The sequence below is a fragment of the Lepidochelys kempii genome, chromosome 6, assembly GCF_965140265.1.
Source record: "Lepidochelys kempii isolate rLepKem1 chromosome 6, rLepKem1.hap2, whole genome shotgun sequence".
NCBI classification, from domain to species: Eukaryota; Metazoa; Chordata; order Testudines; family Cheloniidae; genus Lepidochelys; species Lepidochelys kempii.
Genome location: NC_133261.1, coordinates 25,269,098 through 25,290,875, shown reverse-complemented (window position 1 = coordinate 25,290,875; position 21,778 = coordinate 25,269,098). Strand labels below are relative to the sequence as shown.

The following is a 21,778-nucleotide window of genomic DNA, read 5'->3' as shown; positions in this document are numbered from 1 at the left end:
GCCCCCCCTCCCATCCCTTACATGGAGGTAGTGTGGATCAGGCTTTCAGCCCTGGGGCAGCAGGGCTGCGCCTGTCAGCAGCAGTGCAGAAGTAAGGCTGGCAATGGGGCACTAAGCCTGCGGTGAAAAGGGATAACAAACATCACTTTTCACATTGCCTCCCTTACTTCTGCACTGCTACACCTTTACTTCTAAGTCTGCTGTGAAAAGTGATATTGACGAAAGTCACTTTTCATGTTGCCACCCTGACTTCTGTGCTGGTGCAGTGTTGCCTTCAGAGCTGGGTGCCTGGCCAGCAGCTGCTGCTGTCCACTCTACCTTCAGAGCTGGGTGGCAGTACATGTACTTGTGGGGAGGGCGCACAAATGACTACAGACACCAAGAAGCTGGGCCTGATCAAATAAGTGTGAGAACCACTGGCCTAGTGCATCTCCCTTAAGCTCATCTAGGACTGATAAGTTTTGCTCAGTCTCAGGAGGCAATGGGGAAGTTAGCCATATGTTGTAGTCTTGCAACACTTTACCTGTAGTTGCACCTCTAAAATTCCCCACCTTAATAGTCCAAAAGTCAACAGAGATCTGCTGATGGAAAATAAGGAGGTGAAGAACCCTAAAAGTAAGTACTTCCAACACATTTTGAAGAAAACAGATTATATTACATGCCACAGCCTAATCCTTGGAACATGGTGGCTAAATAATGACATAAAACTGATGACAGCCCTTCACTTGAAAAATCAAAAATGGAAGCATCTTAACTCATCTTGAGGTGTGACTACTATCACCAAGCCATTGGCCTGTTGAGGATGTCTTTTAGAAACATCTTGGCCTACCACTTTGATTCCCATCTCTAATTCAAATGTGGTCTTTTGTTCAAACCCCAAAAAGATCCAATGCCCTCCCGCAATCACTCCCTCAATCCTGCTTTACAAGGACAATGGAATGATCCTTGCTCATTGGAAACCCTTTGGTCTATTATAACATTTATTCCTTTAGGCTGTTATCTACATTAAAATCCTTAAAAGTCATAATACAGTATTCCATTTTATGTTGTCAGCTAAAATGGATTCTTCCTATAATCCATGTTTTGAACGGTCAGGGGATTGTAAAGATCTGAGTTTAGAAAAGGGGATGAGGGGGATGATCTCTTTCTATATGCAGATGAAGTAGTGTTCCTATAAAACTCCTTCAAAGCAACCCACAGAACAAATATTCCATTTTCCTAACATTGCTGCCAAAGTTATCAGCTTTGAGTGCCACTAGCGTATAAAGATGTGAATCTGATTAAGTGAGGGCAGGTGTAGCTGTATATCAATACCAATCTGAGCATGTACATTTGGTTTATTAGTCACTTTCCAATACCTGTATTTGGAAAGGAAACATTCTGAGAGTCTTTATGCGCACTTCCTGGGTCTCGTGTCTCACGATGAGTGTGCGTGGACAGGACACTCTGTCCCGTGCATCACAGTGATAATTGTCAATGTAGACTCCAAAGTTGTCAATCTTTTTGTTAATCTCTTCCACGAGGACATACGTACAATTCCCTTGGTAGCTATAGTACTGTCCATCAAATGTCACATAATGTGGGTCTCCCCAGCCAGTGCAATAGCCTACCGAGAGAATGAGAGTTAGTTTAGCTGTATATGGTGACATATGAAAGCAGAGCTAGACTATGAATAAAGTCTTTAGTAAGTGGAAGACCAATATACCCTACTAGCATTGGAGTCAAATAGGAACGAGAGAACCTGGATGAAGCGCACTATAGATAAGTATAGAGAATTAATCTAAAACCTCAGTTGGACCCAAAGTGGAACTTTTTCATATTTAAAGAAGCTGAACTGTTTCTTTTTATGTTTGTTTGTTTCTTTCTTTCTATGTTTACATTTTTCATTTCCTGGATCTCCAGATTTCAGACAGGACGTCAAACAGAAATACCAAAAATTCTCTGAAAGAGGCTGTTCTTGTGCTATTTCCTACCAAGTTGAAATCAGTAAGTGCCATTACTCTCACAAGTAGGCCTGTACTTGTGAGAGTTTCCGGACCAAAGAGTTCAAGATCATTTCAAGCAGCTGTCTCAGGATCCAAATTCAGCAGCTTGGACCCATCTTTAACGTAATCATATAGGGCCACATTCCACCACTCTTCTCCTGCCATGTAGTACCATATGCCGAATTATTTTGATGGGACTACTCGTGTAGTGAACTACCAGTTGACATGAGTAATTAAGTGGTATCATCAGGTCTGTATAGATGACATCATAAAAAAAATTGCCAGAGCCAAACAATTTGAAGAACAAAATCTGAATGCATTTTTTCATTGTTAACCTTAATTTATATCAAGGGTTCATACATATTAATTTGTAATTGAATAATTCAAATAATTTAATAGAATAAAAAGCTAAAATGAAAGACTGAAGAATATAGCATTTCATGAAACATTGTTAAAAGCAAGTGCTGTGGCAGAGCTGGGGGGCACCCAGGACTAAGCTAGCAAGTGGTACTACAGTTAAGACTGAATTGCGTTGCTAGGGATATGAAGGGCTAAACTTGCACAGCACTTGCCCCCACTACAAATAGTGTAGCTCTTGTAACTATTACTGTCTCCATCAGAGATAAAAATATCCTTCAAACTATATACTCACAGTCACACTGCCACTGCGGACAGCATTCACCCTGCACCAGCACAGGAGAGAGCCCATTGGTACAACTGGGCTTAGGAGGAAGTTCACATTCAATCGTAACCAGGTACCATGTGTTGTTGGAAATGCATATTGCCTTGGTGCAGTTACATGGCCAGTAGCTTTCACCTGGCTGGATTTAAGACAGAAGAAGAGGGGGGTGGAAGGTGAGATCTACAATGAAGCAATCAGACTAATAAACAAAAAATTGATTTCTGGATATTTTACACAGCTTTATATTCCCAACATCTTTATTCCAAACAAATATTTGAAAGTGAGAATAAAGCACGCCATTCAGCACTGTCATCAAGGTCTGTAAAATGAGATTGCTGCATTGATAATTATTAACTGTAAAGGATTTATTATGAGCACTATGCCAGTCACCAAGGTTTTATTCTGATTTCCCTTCCCTGGGTCACAGTGTAAAACAGCAGCTGCACCGGAGGTATTGACAACTAATAGTTTTTTTGGAAAGATTATCATCCGTCAACCAATAGATGGATCCAAAATTATTTTGTATGTCACATTTCACAAGCAAAAAGTAAAGGTGCAGGTGAATATGCCATGCCTGTAAAAACTTTGTACACTTTAATAAGTCTTTAGTGCAGTGATTCCAACCTTGTGCTACTAGAGGCAAATACACCCCTTCAGAGCACTTCATGAGGCACGACCTAAATTTGTTTGATTTGAACTCCTCTTGCTATCCCTGGCTTCAGAAGCCTGCTGATCAGAGGAGGGTCCCCATGCAACCTGATGCATGCAAGGCAGAGCACAGTGGCAAAAAAGAAAATGGACTGGCATTGCCAAGACCCCTCTTTGGCCCTACAAGAAGTGCCTCACGTTTCTTTCCAGATGGAATTAGAAATGGAAAAAGATTGGAGTAACACGCCGCTTCCCAGAACAAAGAGCCAAAATGGAGGGGAGATCTGATCATATAAAATGGAATCATAGTGAGACACAAAGTAATTCTGGTGCAATGTCCCGAGGTGTTCACATCCATGCACCATGACAATACAGGATGATGTTACATTGTTGGTATGTCGTAGTATGGTTATTTTTGTCTCCCTGCAACTGCATTTGGTGATAAGAGGATCTCTGTCTCTATAAAGCTGAGCACCACTGTTTTAGAGTAAGACATTTTCAACTGATTAGGAGAGAGTAGCCATGTGCTACAGATTGAAAAGTTATTCGGCCAATCCAGAAAGGGGCTGGGCTATTGACTTCAGTGGGAGTTCCAGGTTTTCAACACATTCTCTATGCTATTTAGGATATGGCCCATTAAATCTAATCCAGGATAAGAGTTCATGATTGATTTGAGTTGGTAGATGAGTTAATACTCTGGCATAATAATTCTGACAAATACTAGAAAGATAAAAAGGAAGGGATGGAAGGTGGAATTTGCTCCTGGTAAGAGAGCTTGTTGTCACCCTGTCACCAAAGCTCTTTCACAGCTCTGCACTGTGATATAATCCCTTGAAGAAATGCCACTTGAGAGCTTAAATTCAAAGAATGCTATGAGTGTCTAAGATACCATAATGAGGGAAAGGATCACTGAGTGCCATGACGATAGCCAATAAATTAATATGACATAGATGGAAAAATCTTTATATATCCAGTATAACAGAGGATCACTATGTTAATGAATTAATTAAAATATCACTCAATTGCATCCTCCAAATTGCACATATAGTATAGTACAACATGATCTCCTTTCATAGACATATAATAAAAATGTGAAATATACTTACTGGAATGATAGTATTATTAGGTAACAAACATCCGGGTATGTTTGCGGTGGTACTTGTTTCTGTGGTGGTGGTAGGTGTTGCCGTTACTGTGGTGGTTGTGGTAGGTGTCGTCGTCGCTGGGGTAGTTGTTTCGGTGGTGGTGGTGGTGGTGGTAGGTGTCGTTGTCGCTGGAGTAGTTGTTTCGGTGGTGGTGGTAGGTGTTGTCGTCGCTGGGGTAGTTGTTTCGGTGGTTGTGGTAGGTGTTGTCGTCACTGGGGTAGTTGTTTCGGTGGTGGTGGTGGTGGTGGTAGGTGTTGTCGTCACTGGGGTAGTTGTTTCGGTGGTGGTGGTGGTGGTAGGTGTTGTCGTTACTGTGGTGGTGGTAGGTGTTGTCGTCACTGGGGTAGTTGTTTCAGTGGTGGTGGTAGGTGTCGTTGTTGCTGGAGTAGTTGTTTCGGTGGTGGTGGTAGGTGTTGTCGTCACTGGGGTAGTTGTTTCAGTGGTGGTGGTGGTGGTGGTAGGTGTTGTCGTCACTGGGGTAGTTGTTTCGGTGGTGGTGGTGGTAGGTGTTGTCGTCACTGGGGTAGTTGTTTCGGTGGTGGTGGTGGTGGTGGTGGTAGGTGTTGTCGTCACTGGGGTAGTTGTTTCGGTGGTGGTGGTGGTGGTGGTAGGTGTTGTCGTCACTGGGGTAGTTGTTTCGGTGGTGGTGGTGGTGGTAGGTGTTGTCGTCACTGGGGTAGTTGTTTCGGTGGTGGTGGTGGTGGTAGGTGTTGTCGTCACTGGGGTAGTTGTTTCGGTGGTGGTGGTGGTGGTAGGTGTTGTCGTCACTGGGGTAGTTGTTTCGGTGGTGGTGGTGGTGGTGGTAGGTGTTGTCGTCACTGGGGTAGTTGTTTCGGTGGTGGTGGTGGTGGTAGGTGTTGTCGTCACTGGGGTAGTTGTTTCGGTGGTGGTGGTGGTGGTGGTAGGTGTTGTCGTCACTGGGGTAGTTGTTTCGGTGGTGGTGGTGGTGGTGGTGGTAGGTGTTGTCGTCACTGGGGTAGTTGTTTCGGTGGTGGTGGTGGTGGTGGTAGGTGTTGTCGTCACTGGGGTAGTTGTTTCGGTGGTGGTGGTGGTGGTAGGTGTTGTCGTCACTGGGGTAGTTGTTTCGGTGGTGGTGGTAGGTGTCGTCGTCACTGTGGTAGTTGTTTCGGTGGTGGTGGGTGTCGTCGTCGTGGGGGTAGTTGTTTCAGTGGTAGTGGGTGTCGTCGTCGTGGGGGTAGTTGTTTCAGTGCTGGTGGGTGTCGTCGTCGTGGGGGTAGTTGTTTTGGTGGTGGTGGTAGGTGTCGTCGTCGTGGGGGTAGTTGTTTCGGTGGTGGTGGTGGGGGTGGTAGGTGTCGTCGTCGCTGGGGTAGTTGTTTCGGTGGTGGTGGTGGTAGGTGTTGTTGTTACTGTGGTGGTGGTAGGTGTCGTCGTCACTGGGGTAGTTGTTTCGGTGGTGGTGGTGGTGGTAGGTGTCGTCGTCACTGGGGTAGTTGTTTCGGTGGTGGTGGTAGGTGTCGTCGTCACTGGGGTAGTTGTTTCGGTGGTGGTGGTGGTGGTAGGTGTTGTTGTCACTGGGGTAGTTGTTTCGGTGGTGGTGGTAGGTGTCGTCGTCACTGGGGTAGTTGTTTCGGTGGTGGTGGGTGTCGTCGTCGTGGGGGTAGTTGTTTCAGTGCTGGTGGGTGTCGTCGTCGTGGGGGTAGTTGTTTCGGTGGTGGTGGTGGGGGTGGTAGGTGTCGTCGTCGCTGGGGTAGTTGTTTCGGTGGTGGTGGTGGTAGGTGTTGTTGTTACTGTGGTGGTGGTAGGTGTCGTCGTCACTGGGGTAGTTGTTTCGGTGGTGGTGGTGGGGGTGGTAGGTGTCGTTGTTCCTGGGGTAGTTGTTTCGGTGGTGGTGGTAGGTGTTGTCGTTACTGTGGTGGTGGTAGGTGTCGTCGTTCCTGGGGTAGTTGTTTCGGTGGTGGTGGTAGGTGTTGTCGTTACTGTGGTGGTGGTAGGTGTCGTCGTCCCTGGGGTAGTTGTTGTGGTGGTAGGTGTCGTCGTCGTTGGGGTAGTTGTTTCGGTGGTGGTGGTGGTAGGTGTTGTCGTTACTGTGGTGGTGGTAGGTGTCGTCGTTACTGTGGTGGTGGTAGGTGTCGTCGTTCCTGGGGTAGTTGTTTCGGTGGTGGTGGTGGTAGGTGTTGTCGTTACTGTAGTGGTGGTAGGTGTCGTCGTTACTGTGGTGGTGGTAGGTGTCGTCGTGCCTGGGGTAGTTGTTCCTGTGGTGGTGGTAGGTGTCGTCGTTCCTGGGGTAGTTGTTTCGGTGGTGGTGGTGGTAGGTGTCGTTGTCCCTGGGGTACTTGTTGCTGTGGTGGTGGTGGTAGGAAAACCAAATGTAAATATCCAAATCATTTGTAAAAAAAAATTACTATTGTAAATACAGACACTACCCTTATCACATTGCCTCTTGTGATAATGATCTCTTTGACAGAAGGTACCATGAAACGAAACCATGCTAAGTGACATAAATATAGATTGTTCAGAGCATGACTACGTCTTGGATTCTTAAAATTCTACCTTAGGCTTCACATAGGTTGAATCTTTCTTATAAGAACATCAGTGTTGTTTACTAGAATTCACCATAGGACTGGTGGAATCAAGGACTGCATATATTTAGGAAAAAGACAAATGTGATAATTATTATGCATATTTAGTGAGACAGCAATAAATCCTTCCACTCAAGCCTTACATTAGGGATATATTGGAAGTTGAGTTTGCGGCTGTGGGGGTTGGAGACTAAATGGTACTAGTGTTGGTGGGAGTGTGGGTTGGTGGTAGATGTGGCTGTGGGGGTTGGAGGCACAGTGGTAGTTGTGAGGCGAGGGTTGGGGGGCTGGTGGTAGATGTACTGACGGGCACTGAGGGCTCAATAGTCATTGGAGTGGTAGTTGTAATTGTGGTGTATTCTGGCCAGCAACAGTAAACACTGATCTCATAATTGAGGCAGACAGGTATTGGAATCAGGTCCTCTGTGACTTGGTCTTTATTATTACAGATAAGCCCAGTGAAAACATCACATTGCACTTTTTTTCAGAAATCTTCAATGGCAATGACAGGGAATTTCTGAGTTCTCCATGAAATAGTCAGTGGATTCTCATATATTGCTGAGGTTTTCCACACACTGATTTTTTCATAGGTTTCTAATCACCATTTGTTGGGCCATGTAAAAACTTCAAGGATTTGTCATTCAGGGAGATTCTGGTTCCTGTCTCTCTTACAGCAGCCTTTACATCATCACTGATTAAGGCCCAGAGACTTTTATGGGAGTCAGACCTGGTTACAGGACATCTGAAGATGTCTGACTATTTAAAAGCAAGCTTTTTGTTTTGCCACTTAATTCGTAAAATGGAAGGATGAAATACACACATGCGCACACATATTCTTTTACCATTCTAAAATGACAATGTATTTTCATACTGCCTGGCTTTCTCTTTTTCTTCCTTTTCCTTTGTTTTCTAGCTACCGTGGTTCACAATGAGAAGATTCCTTATTAAGAAACTTACTTGAAGGGGTTGAAGAGATTGTGGTGGTAACTGCAATGGAATAATAAGAAATCTCACTATAAGAGTTCCAGATAAATGAAAACAGTAGTTCAAATCCCAGCAACATTCAGTTCAAGATTTGTGTCCAAGACACTAGCAGCACCTTCCATTAGTGCATCAGCCCCAAAGATTTACAACACTTGCTTCAGACTCCCAGCTGGGACCTTGAGATTCAGGACATTTTCATCATGGTGAGAACACCAGTCACACCTATATCTGAGGTTCCCCCCATTGCAGGATAGAACAACATCTAGAATTTGCAAGCTTTCTTAGTTCAGCATGATAAAGCCATGCAAGCGCATAGATATAAATAGTTGTGTGAAGACAAAGGTCTATGCAATCTTGCTGTGAAACACTTACCTGGAGTAGTCGTTGCTGTGGTGGTGGTGGTGGTAGGTGTCATCGTTTGAGTGGTAGTTGAACATATGGGGTAAGGCGGTGAGCAGCAGTAAACACGGATCTGATAATTGAGGCACATAGGAATTATGCCCCCCAGGACCTGGTCTTTATTATTACAGGTAAGCCCAGTGGAAACATCACATTGCACTTTTTGTCCTAAATCTTCAATAGAGATGTCAGGGAATTTCTGAGCTCTGCATGAAATATTTAGTGGAGTCTCACATATCGCTGAGGCATTCCATGCTCTGATGTTGATATAGGTTTCATAATCACCACCATCTGGGCCATATTTTGGGAAACTCACATCAATCCAGTCAGACCACGAACAGTATGAAGTTCCAGGTATACATGTTGCTGCAAGACAACAATGGAACACAGAATTTAGAAAGAACAGAAACATGCATGACATGGTAGTGAGGTAAGCGGTGCTGAGAGTGATCCACTGGATGTACATTGATCCAAAACAAATAATTAGTGCAACCTGCAAAGATCTGACATAAGTGCAGGATTATGATCTCATCTACACCAGTTTAAGTCACAAGTGCTTCAGTTCAAGTCAATGAGGTAAACTAGCCTACAAATAGTGCAAGATCAGAATGATGCTGTGAACGTGCTAAACTGGTGTTTCTTGTGCATAGAAAAGAATGTAACATGAACAGTACGTGTAAGAGTAGAATGGAAGAGGGAACAAGATCAAGTAGGCACTTCCTACTTTATCTCATACCCTCTTGTTAGTTGCTTTTCCAGTCACTTGCATCTAAGTTCTGTTACTGCTACAATGAATTAGTTGGTATAGTATAAAGACCCAGAACAAAGTAGCCATAAAGCAGTGTTTCATTGCCAAAAGTAGACATGCAATGGCTCATTGGGTAAAGAGACAGTATCCTGAGATAGTATGTCACCAGGATAGAGAAGTACCCATGAGGCACAATGAGATACTGAAAGCCCGAACCTCAGTCTGCAATTGTTATGCTGGGCAAATACTGAAAATATAGACAGTAAGTCCTGCTGCAGAGAGTTAAACAAATACGCATTTACGCTTTTGTGGAATCAATACTTCTTATAATGGGACTTGTGGTTGTTACTGATGAAAGTGATACAAGGGGGAGGGGGAAAGGAGAGCAGATGTAAATATCCAAATTATTTATAAAACAAATTTAACTGTAGTAAATACATACGCCATCCCTCACACACACACACACACACACAGAGTTTTCTGCGACAATAAACTGTCTGAGAGAATCCAAAATTTGCTAAGTTGTATAAAATGTAGACTGTAGAGAACATTCCTTATTACAACACAAAGGATTCTATAGTAATCACTAAAGCCAGAGCAATTGCAGCAGTGGAATGGGGGTGCGACCCGGCTGGACTCCACAGATGCTTTCTGGCTGACTCAACCGGAAAGCCTCTCTTCCGAGGAGAACATGGCAGACTGGAGGACACAAAACCCCTCAAAAGGATGCAGGAACTTTTCTTCATGTGTAGCCTTGCTCCAATTAATTGTGCGAGGGATGAAGAAAAGAAGAGCCATCTTCTCTTCCATTTTAGGATATGCCCAATGTCATTGCTAGCATTAGACACCCCGATCCTTGTGACCTGGTTCTCTTTTTGCCCAGATGTACAAGGAGTGAGATATCTCAGGGCCGACACCCCTCCTCCCGCCTTTGTGCACTTTTGAAGGGCTAATCACAATCTAGGGAGAAAGGAAGCCCCTTGACCCCCACAATAGTGAGCAAGAGACTGTCGCATCATACAGAATAAATAAGAGCACAAGGAGTCTTACCTCACTTTGCCCCCTCTAACCTGCTACAAAATTCCTGCATTGGTTAGGCACAATGACAATCCTTGTGCTCCTCATGTACTACATTCTAGATTCTTAAAATTTCACCTTTGCTGCCCAGAGGTTGTGTCTTTTTTATAGGAACATCAATACTATTAAGTGGAATTCACACCATAGGACAGAAAATCCCCTCTAGGACTGGTGGAATCGAGGGCTGCACATCTCAAGGAATACATGCAAATATGATAAATATTATGCTTAGCCAGGGATGCTGTTATCACTCATCCCACCCAAGCCTTACATGTGGGAGAGACATAGAAACAATACTCAGATGGTCAGTCTTGGGCAGGAACACTGCGTGTATACTTTTTTTATCTCCATAGCCCATGGGCAGCTCAGTATCACCTGCCTAATAAGCTGTCCCAGAGAAGCCCTGCACACTCTTTAATACCAGTTTTAGGCTCCTGAGGTTTGGTGGGACAGATGTGGAACCAGCTTCCCCAGGAGTAAGGATCTTAATATGCCTCTTACTTCCACGTAAACCAGGGGCAGGATTTGTTCCAAGTGAAAATACAAGTCGCTATTATTTTATTCTCAAGTCTCAACAAATACCTTGTTTATAATCAATTGGCAATACATATTTTCAAAATATCAATTACATTTAAATTAGCAGGTGGAAGGGTAACTTGGCCAAAATGTATATTGTTCAAATAAAAGAAGGTGGGGGAGTTTTTTTCCAGCTGATGCTATATTTCATATTACTTTTTGGTAGCAATTCTGGAAGGCTAAACAGAGATGAACACAGTAAATACATCTCTGTTGTTAGGACAGTTCTGTTTATAGCTTCCATGTCCAACTTACCATATCTTAATTTTTACTGATGGTTACCTTTGGTTAATGAGAATCACGTCAACACTTAAAGATTGTTATTCTTATCATTAACTATGGGCAGTTATTCTTCAGTTCATACCTACTGAAGTACTGGCTGTGTTTCCTGATGTAGCACTTGATCGTGGCATGGTGGTAGCTGTAGTGGTTGAAGGCTTAATGGTGTTAGTTGAAGTAGTTGTTGGTGTTGGGGTTGGAGTGAGTGTCGGATGCTTAGTCATGCTGGTTGTCAGGGTAGTGGTGGGAATGGGTGTTGGGGGCTCAGTGCTGATAGTGGTTGTTGGTGTGATGGCGGGGTGGTTGGTATGGGGATCGGAGGATCAGTATTGGTCGTGGGTGTGGGGGTTGAGGACTCTGTGGTAGATGTGGGTGTGGGGGCTGAGGACTCTGTGGTAGATGTGGGTGTGGGGGTTGGAGGCACAGTGGTAGTTGTGAGGGGAGGGTTGGGGGGCTGGTGGTAGATGTACTGACGGGCACTGAGGGCTCAATAGTCATTGGAGTGGTAGTTGTAATTGTAGTGTATTCTGGCCAGCAGCAGTAAACACTGATCTCATAATTGAGGCAGACGGGTATTGGAATCAGGCCCTCTGTGACTTGGTCTTTATTATTACAGATAAGCCCAGTGAAAACATCGCATTGCACTTTTTTTCAGAAATCTTCAATGGACATGTCAGGGAATTTGTGAGTTCCCCATGAAATATTCAGTGGATTCTCATATATCACTGAAGAGTTCCACATTCTAATTTTTTCATAGGTTTCTAATCACCATTTGTTGGGCCATGTAAAAACTTCAAGGATTTGTCATTCAGGGAGATTCTGGTTGCTGTCTCTCTTACAGCAGCCTTTACATCATCACTGATTAAGGCCCCGAGACTTTTATGGGAGTCGGACCTGGTTACAGGACATCTGAAGATGTCTGACTATTTAAAAGCAAGCTTTTTGTTTTGCCACTTAATTCGTAAAATGGAAGGATGAAATACACACATGCGCACACATATTCTTTTACCATTCTAAAATGACAATGTATTTTCATACTGCCTGGCTTTCTCTTTTTCTTCCTTTTCCTTTGTTTTCTAGCTACCGTGGTTCACAATGAGAAGATTCCTTATTAAGAAACTTACTTGAAGGGGTTGAAGAGATTGTGGTGGTAACTGCAATGGAAAAATAAGAAATCTCACTATAAGAGTTCCAGATAAATGAAAACAGTAGTTCAAATCCCAGCAACATTGAGTTCAAGATTTGTGGCCAAGACACTAAGGGCACCTTCCATCAGTGCAACAGTTCCAAAGATTTACAACACTTGCTTCAGAAGCCAAATGTCTATGCAATCTATCTGTAAAACACTTACCTGGGGTGGTAGTCGGTGTAGTAGTGGTAGGTGTCGTTGTTACTGGGGTAGTCGTTGCTGTGGTGGTGGGTGTGGTGGTGGGTGTGGTGGTGGGTGTGGTGGTTGTGGTACAGTCTGCAAGAAAGAGATTTATTGTGAAGTTGTTCTTCTAAGAAATGGTCAAGAACAACAACATGCCAAGACATTTATGAAAGTGCCTAAGGTAAATATCAGTGTTTGAGCGTGTGAGAGTTGCACCTCTAAGAGATATACCTGTACCTAAACCATACAAACCTCATTACTTTATATTTGAATTTAGGATGAAGCTAAGGCATATCTAATAAAGCCCTATGTAGGTGAGGTACATAAACTAATTATCAAGAATAGAAATTTCATTTAGAAGCAGGGTTACTAAAATACTTTCTAACACAGTAGCGGATCTAACATAATAATGACCCTGTTATAAAATACCACATGTTCTTGAGGGTTAAATGGCTTGAGCTGAAAATTAATAGTTAGGATATTGAGGAAGGGGAATTGTTTTAACAAAACTGAAAGAAAGGGGCAGTTGTTACACTTTGATCTTAAATCAGCCTAATTCACGTTTTTGTCATATCCTTAGATGTGTGAGTGATGACTGTGAGGTTACAAAGTGTTACCCAATTTTTCTTTTGTGCAATCCTGGCTAGAGCTGCAAAGAATCATTCAAAATCATTACTAAATCTCCCATGGAGACAGATGGAAGAGATACATGGCATTCCTTTTCTTTCCCTTTCCAGTTTGCAAAAAGAATAAAATGCAATTTACCTGAGACAGGTTTGCACACAATATTTCCTGGTGCGATGCAGAAACTAAAAGAAAAATATTCAGTCAAAATGAACATTTTTGCAAACCAACAGCAGCCCCTGCAGTAATTTCTCATGAATCCCTGCAATTAATTTATAGCACACTATTTGCAGGGGCTAGGAGTCTAAAAACTTAAAAACAATTTTATCCCTCAAACTTCACCTCATGAGACTGGATATTTCTTTGGCATTTGTTTGCTCCAATATTGACAATTGCTATTTCCTCCCGATACAACTACCGGCTTTCCTTCCTCCAAACACTCTTCCTTGAGATAATTAATTATCCTCCATCAGAAGCAAGGAAAATATAATATGACTAACAGCCACTGCTCCCTTAAAGCATTTTGCTCTATCTCTGCTGCACAGATCCTTATATCTCGACAAATTACTGATCAGGGGTATATTGAGGAGGGCTGAGGGTGTGAGGTAACATGGCCAGAGACATTTGCGCTCCAGTGATCCCCCAGCTGGTTCTATCTGGCAAAACGTAGAACAGCGTAAGGGCTGCGCTAAGTGTAATTTCCAGGTATGACATTTTAAAAGTAATATTTAATGCCATTATCAAAGGATTTATTAATGGGCTGTCATCAACGTGAAATGCAGTCAATTTCAAAATATGGGTTAAAAATAGTTTCAGGCACTACATCTGCTCCTGAGTTTTCCTGTCAATTTTTGAAGTTTTACAGCCACATGTTCCTATTTAAAAAAAAATCTCTCCTCCGCTGTTGCAGAGACAGATATGAAAGACATACAGGAACAACAGGTGCAGCTGACTTTAGTGAATAATTGAAAATGACTATACACAATGTCCTGTTAAATTCACAATGTGAATAAGTTCAAAAAATATAGGTACTTTCATTTCTCTAGTCTCTCCCAGTTATAGCAATCTGTGGAATTACTTCTAACAATTGCAGGTAAAAAAATGCACAGAGAGAAATGTGAGTAGAAATAGATGGCGTTCCTTTGAAATCCAACTGTATTGTAACTATGGTGTTCCCCTCACCCACTATCTTTGTAAGGCAAGATCTTCATCTGGGGTAAATCAGCATTTATATGGAGAAGGGCCAATTCACACCGAGGTTCTTGCCGGTAATCTGTAATATTACAGCCTTCATTCAGGAGAACACGACAGCATGGTCTGTTCACAACAGCAGTTAAGCGTGTCCTGAAGACCCATTGAGGTCAATGGGATTTAAGCATGTACTTAAGTGATTTCCTGAATCAAGGTCTAAATATGCATTGCTCCATCACTTTTGTATTTCCACATACCAGTCCAGACAAGGGTCTTCTGTGGGTATTTTTGAGCCATTTTCATAACGAGTGCCATTTTCAATATAACAGCCACATTGATCTTCAGGTACACATTTTCTGAGGTCTTCATCAAAAATGGGCTTTTCTTCAGGGCATCTTGGGTAGCAACCTGTTGACCACAAATGGTCCATTTTGTAATATTAATAAAAACTGTTAATTTAGTGATTACATTCTCATGGGAGGCCTGATCTAAGGCCCATTGAAGTATGAAAAGACTCCTTCTGATTCTAGATGAGGCCCTGGATGATGACCACTTCCAAAAGTGGTAAGTTATTCGTTGTAAATCCTGAATATTTCCCATTGAGCCATCCATTAAGAGGCCAATATTTACCAGCACTACAATGTCTGAGATCAGTTATGATCAGTTATTTCTTTTTGCAAGGATACAGAAATGCTGCAGTATCTCAGTTACAGCAATGTATAGCTGACACAGCAAAAATAAATAAAAAATTTAAAAGAAATAATTAAGCAATAAAATTCTACTTTTCTTTACCACAATAAGAATCTTTTCTCCCCCTTGAGATACTCTTAAAATGGTATTGGCCAATGGGGATGGTGGATCAATCTTATACTACAATTCAGGAAATTACGGCACGTGCTCAACATGTATCATCCCATTGATGTCAGTAAACAGTACGTTACACCACACCAAATGCTTGTGTCTGATTATAGATTTAGGAATGGCCAGGCAATCAATTGATCTCATTAGCTAATAGCTCCAACTCCATCAAGTAACATTTCAACTAAATCTTCATGATATGCCATACAAAAACAATTAGGAGTTTCTTACCTTCCAGATATGGCAATGAGAAGTTGGTGCTGACATTGTTAATGATCCTGCAGGTCAGAATTTGATGGCCACAAGGCTCGTAGTGCCATTCGCACTCATTACGAGGGTTGTAGTAATCACAGAATATTGCTGATAGAAAACAGAAACTGATCAAAAAAACAGCCGACAGAACAGAATCCCATTCCCACCTCTAACCATGCCAGCCAAATGCCCCTACACCAGTGCACCGGTAGCAGTATTTCCTTTGACACATGAGACCTGGATTTTTTTTCCTACTCAACCTGAATACAGAACACATGAAACTCTGGATTTCAGCACCTTCACGTTTAGCACCTTCACGTTTAGCACCACTGTTGCAGGAAACAAATGTTTGATTGAAATCACACAACTGCTCAGAATCAATTTTGAATTCAAGCTGTCTGTTGAAGTGTTGTGATTTTTTTTATTTTATTTTATTTTATTTTTTACTTCTCTGGACATCTGCAGACTCTTAGGGCTGATGGTGTGTATAGGCTGAAATCAGTTTTGCCCAGATATATCAAATGGAGTAGTCACATGGTGTTCCTCCAGTAAACCCACATGGACATGCACAAACTCTTCAAACCTGAACCTTTATGGGGGAAAGCTTAACGCATTCAAAACCAAATTCCTCAAACCATATGGCCTATGAACCAGTGTGAATTGCCACATGGCTGCAGAATAAAATTTGCAAGATTTCTGAGTTGAGAAGTGATGTACTGTGTGTAAGAACAAGTCCACACTGTGAAAAGCTTAGTTACTGCTCCTACTGGTTGGATCGGTGGAAGTGTTACCCGTAACTCATTTAGTATGATCACCATCCCAAGTTGACTTTTGGTGTCAGTAGCTATATGCAAGAGGCACATACAACAGCCTAAAATGAAGTCAGTGGGATTTTATGAGTATAACTTAAACACAGTTTGGCCTAGGGGGACTAGTCACAGGTGACTGTGCTATACACAAAATGTAAAAAAAATACTAGTAACAATTCTGGGTGGGAGATTTTGCCAACTAGATAAATATGCTGGGAAGGTCAGTCCACCAGTTGGCACACAGAATGGGAAGGATCGTTTGAAATGTCATTTAAGGGTAACCCATAGTAACAATTTAAATACACTGAACTCATTGTTACAATAATGGGCAGCTGCTTATACTGAGATGATGAACCCTTTCCACTGTGTGCCATAGCATACAATCCTGTGTCAACACACTGCTGCAGTGATTAAAACTTTGTGATATCGTTCTGATAGGTCCAGTTGTACTCAGTGGGGAATATTTGAAGGTTACTCACGGCATATATCAGGAGTTCTCCAGAAGACACAAGCTTCAGCCTTAATGCACTCTTGGGCATAAGCAGCAACTGCGGAACAGAAGCACTCACAGTCTCCACCACTGTCACAGGAGCAGGCATCATGAACACAATTGTCATAGAATGGAGCTGGGTCCACCTGTGGGGGAAACACATGGGGCAGCTGTTAACACCAGAGCTCTCTTTCCAATTTGGAATCTCAGATGGAAATCCTTTAGACCAGAAGTTGCTTACTGTCTGTCAGGTAGCAGATCTGAGCTAGGTTAATTTCCATTACATTATCTTAATTTCTTCTAATGTGGTTATGGGGAAAAAGGTAACTAAAAGAAGTGTCTTGTGCATTGACCATATCTTCTGATGGGCATCATTTTAGTTTAATGACAAAAAAATTATTACTCCCAGCACAGGACCACTGTACCAATGTCAAAGCAAAATTTTATTCTATTCTGTGTCCTGCATTATCAACACAATTATCAGCTGAGTTCTGAATCCAGACTCTTTATCAATAAATATGATGCACAAAGTAGAAAGAAACACTTTATTGAATTTACAAAACTGGTGATTAGAAAAAATGTGGTTTGACTGGCAAACTGAACTATTTGGACAGGAAGAAAAGGAGTACAAGTGGCACCTTAGAGACTAACCAATTTATTTGAGCATAAGCTCTCGTGAGCTACAGCTCACTTCATCAGATGAAGTGAGCTGTAGCTCACGAAAGCTTATGCTCAAATAAATAGGTTAGTCTCTAAGGTGCCACTAGTACTCCTTTTCTTTTTGCGAATACAGACTAACACGGCTGCTACTCTGAAACCTATTTGGACAGGGAAGTTGCTGATGGAGAATAAAAATAAGACAATTTGAGGTTATTTTTACAACTGCTCTTCTAACCATAACCACATTCTGAAAACAATTTTGTTAAGCCTCCCTTCTAAACCTATCTGCTATTAGGATAGTATACTTCAGCTTTCAAAAAAAAAATCCCTGCACTTAAATTAGCCTCCTTTTACAAGCATCTAACTTGGACACTCTTCAGGGTGCCATAAGTACCTCACTCAGGTTCTCTTCTTCTTTAAAGTGAATTAATCTGCTAACTGTATCACCTTCTTCAATCTACTGTACTTTATGGCTGCTGATACTACTGCTGATCTAAAAGAAAATTTGATTGAAGTTAATGAAATTTTCTCTTCAGTTAGTTAACCAGCCAGGTGGTGTACATCTGCCAGACATACCATCTGGTAGCAGAGAAGAAGCAGAGACAGTTCTATACCTGCCTAGTGTTGGTGCATCCTGTCATACATTAGCAAATGCTTTTTTTCCACTTTGGATGATCAGAGGGAGAACCCAGACTGGGTTTTATGCCCCCACTGAAAGGGGCATAAAAGCATATGCTAGAACAACAGGAATCACAACTCTTTGTCCTTCTTCCTATACTTATAATGCATGTAAAGCACTTTGAAAAACTCTGTTAAGTGCAAACTATTATTATTATTAAATTATTATTACACTTCAATTGAGGGTCATGGCTTAGATAAATTACATAACACTATGTATACCTTGAGCCTATAACACTGTGTTTTGTTATTATGATTTGGATGCATTTTAATATGAGATAGGGTGATGTAAGCATGCTTAAATTATCACTTAAAACAAGGAGAGTGCAATGCAACAGATGGAAACATCTAAAGTCTGTCCACAGTCAGAACCACCATCTGCGATTGGAGAGGGGGAGGATCCATAAAAACCCAGTGACATACTGGATAGGGATCCCAGTCTGCACACTAGAAAAGAACCTCCATTCTATATGTAAACAGAGTGTTACTTCTGTGTGGCTCACAAACAATACCACGGCAGGGAATTTCTCCCAAACTAGAACAAATGGATGCTTCAGTCCAATCTATGAAAACATACCAAATCCCTGGTTTGACTATCCCAAGGAATTGCGGATGCCTGAACATCTAACTTGCAAGTGTAGTACCTCTTCTTATCAGGGTGATGAACCTGATGATCTCAAACTTATTGAGATCCTTACTGAGAAACTTTCCAGTTTCTAACTTCTGAGGCTACTATGATTCACTGTTCCCTCACTCAGCTGTGCAAATTCAGCCTTCCTCCATCTTCTTGCACAGAGGTTCACTTGTAGGTAGTAGCCACCGGCCTCTCTACTAACCTTGGCATGACAAACTTTAAAGACTTCACTCCGGATGATGCTGCACTCCTTCTCTGCCCAGGACTTGCGGTGAGGTTTCAGATTGCAGGGCAGGATCTCCTCCACCACATCAGGGCAGGAGCCAGACAGTTTCCAAGAATTACCAAACTCCAGAGGATTGGTCACCAGCAGCCCGCTCCTTGTTGTGAAGTCATTGTTGGACTTGTCATCAAAGTTGCCACACAAACCACAGATTTTGCCCTGAAAAAGCAAAAGTTGTTTGATTTCAGAACATGTCATCAGATTTTCAGTTTGCCCAGTAAGTGAACACCAGTAGAGTTAGAACCAAAATAAAGATACAAAGTGAGGGAACAATTTCTCTCTGTATCTTACTTATTTTCATCTGTACTTCAAAATCATGTGTATAAATTAAACTTATTTTTGTGTGTTTATCTCCCTGGTTAGCAAGCTACCGATAGCCCAGGCAAAGAACCTGTGTCTTCCCTTTCTGCTACATACAGTATCTAGTAACTATATCTATATTTCTTTGCAGCCTCCCATTCAATTTATAGGGATCCAAACAAGCCACCTCTTTACAGTGCATTGTGGTATGCAGCAACTTAGCTGCATGATTCCTATTAATATAAATAGGAGTCACATGACTACATTTTCCCTTACACAATGCACTGCAAATTTAGCCCTAAGTCTATTCAATGTTAACTGTGAAGAGTTGGCTGATCATCTTTAAGGCAGATTTCCATCATTTGCAAAGAGTAAGACGGAATAAGGAAGAAATAAAGCATCCTTGAATAAAACTTAAAAGTCAGTACAGTGGCTTCAGTGGGTTTTGATTGGCTGGCATCCTTCTAGTCAAGGACGTGTTTGCAATAAAAACTAGGAATCTTTTGCCTCTCTTTTTCTTCTCCCTCCATTTTTTTAACCCTACTCAAGCTATTTCAAGGTTTCCAGCAAAGTGTCATGAAAACATTTACCCTCTTAGGAAAACAAACTAAGCAGTGTCATAAATGGACACAAGTGTGGGGTCCTAAAATGTGTGCACAGCCCCCAACACTACAAAGGGCTGCTTGAGTCTCTTGCTAAATAAGTCAAATGCTTTATAAGGGAAGATGTCCGGGTTGGAAGCGTTTCATCAATAAAGGACTTTTAGTTTCTTTTCAGACAGGTCCCTTCCGCAGAGGCTGGGAGATGTTGCCACACTTTGCACTACTTGAACCACAGCTGCATTTCCCCAAGGTAAAATGCGTTGCATTATTATTTGAGAGCTGGAGTTATTCTGTGGCAATCTTGTGAATTTTTGTTCTGTCTTCCCGTGGGGAATTGCAATGTTTTAGCCATTTCTTTGGTACTAAGGGTCATGCATATATAAAATACGCACGTACGCTATACTATTATATATCATGAATAACTTGTGATTTAATAGTGAAATGCCTCCAAATATAAGTTGGCCTCTACCACTGCTTGAGAGCTCAAGCCTAGCAATAGAGCTCACTGTCTGGAAAATAGGGCCCCTGTTCTGTTTTTCCCTTACTTTACAATATAGAGCAAAGTTTTGGTCTATAATGATGAGAAAAATTATGTCTGGGGTCCCAAGAGTTTATTCTTTTGGGGCCTGATCCAAAAACTCATAAAAGTCAACAAGAATATTTTAATGAACTTCAGTGGGATTTGTATTAGAGCATTAATGTTTACAACTACTGGAAAACCACAGGGGACTGCTCATCCATATTGCAATAGTACACAATACACCCACTGGTATTGTTGCATTGGATCATGCCATAAGAAGCAACAGACAATGGCACCCACCATCATGGATAATGCAAGATATATATGAATCATCAACATAAACAAGATTTAGGGACACTATTAAGAGTAACAATAAAACATCATCCATATTTACCTGCATTCAACTATTCATAACCATATCAGCAGATTCCCTAATATTTTAGAAAAAAGGACTGGAGTTGCTCACCTTATAATTAGGCGTCAGCTTTATGAAAATAGTAGTCTTCTTATCCCAGATGAGCATCACGCCATTGCTGGCCTCAATAACAAGATAGAGCCCCACTGTACGATTCCAATATCGTACATGGTCGCCAACATCTCGCTGAATTTCTACATACTGCTTCTCCTCCAACTTCAGTTCGGTTTTCTGAAGGACAGAAAGAGAAGGGATATAACAGCACTGGCTTTATAGTGAGGCAAGCTATTGGAATGATGATGCTGATGGACTTCATTGTGAAGCTAAGACTGCCAAACCACAGCCTAAATCCTTAGCAAGTGGAAATCACCATAGTTCCATTCACTTTAATGGAGCTATACCAACCTTCAGTTTCAAGGCACATGACTACAAGCAAAGGGCAGTTTTGATCAGCTGCATTCTAGGGCTGAACCCATCCACAGCCACCACTCACCCCTAGAAATATTTTAATAGCCTTTGAGCAAGTGACTCCGGTGGTTCCACATGGAACATTCACTGTGACAATACTAAGCGAACCTCTGGGATCCTCGCCACAATAATCCTGTTGAGAGTGGAAAAAAGAAACAAGTCAATGAAAGGAACCATATTATTTATTTTGATTTCAATCTAAAATAATTTAAAATTATTCTTCAAATTCCATTACACACACACACACACACACACCCCTGCGTGCCATTTAACTCTATGTTTACCAAATACTGGGAAAGAAGTGGGACAATTGAATTAAACAATATTTTATGTCCCTAAATATATGGATGATATTTGTTTTCCAATTTCAGAATCAGCCATTTGTTTTGGAGTAGCATTGAGCTGACAACTTTCATTGTTGAGCTAGCCCAGTTGTGTACAATCTGCAACAACATCAGCAGAAGAAATGTTCACTCAAGGGCCATTAATTTCCTTGCACAGCTGGGATTTGTTGCAAATATGGAATTTAACTTGGCAGAAGTTGCAGTCATCACAGAAA

The 21,778-nt window shown here is 41.8% G+C and overlaps 1 protein-coding gene across 1 annotated transcript in view; it reads right to left on the bottom strand.

Moving 5' to 3' along the window:
- MUC2 (mucin 2, oligomeric mucus/gel-forming) overlaps positions 1-21,778 on the bottom strand; it is a 62,866-nt gene that overhangs the window by 11,014 nt on the left and 30,074 nt on the right. The window contains 17 exon segments of the mRNA XM_073350318.1: positions 1,359-1,606; positions 2,638-2,806; positions 4,422-6,760; positions 7,304-7,558; positions 8,357-8,749; positions 11,057-11,066; positions 11,335-11,505; positions 11,508-11,788; positions 12,415-12,528; positions 13,201-13,244; positions 14,242-14,403; positions 14,508-14,658; positions 15,340-15,468; positions 16,649-16,805; positions 18,834-19,073; positions 20,803-20,982; positions 21,245-21,352. Coding sequence (XP_073206419.1) covers positions 1,359-1,606; positions 2,638-2,806; positions 4,422-6,760; positions 7,304-7,558; positions 8,357-8,749; positions 11,057-11,066; positions 11,335-11,505; positions 11,508-11,788; positions 12,415-12,528; positions 13,201-13,244; positions 14,242-14,403; positions 14,508-14,658; positions 15,340-15,468; positions 16,649-16,805; positions 18,834-19,073; positions 20,803-20,982; positions 21,245-21,352 — 5,151 coding nt within the window.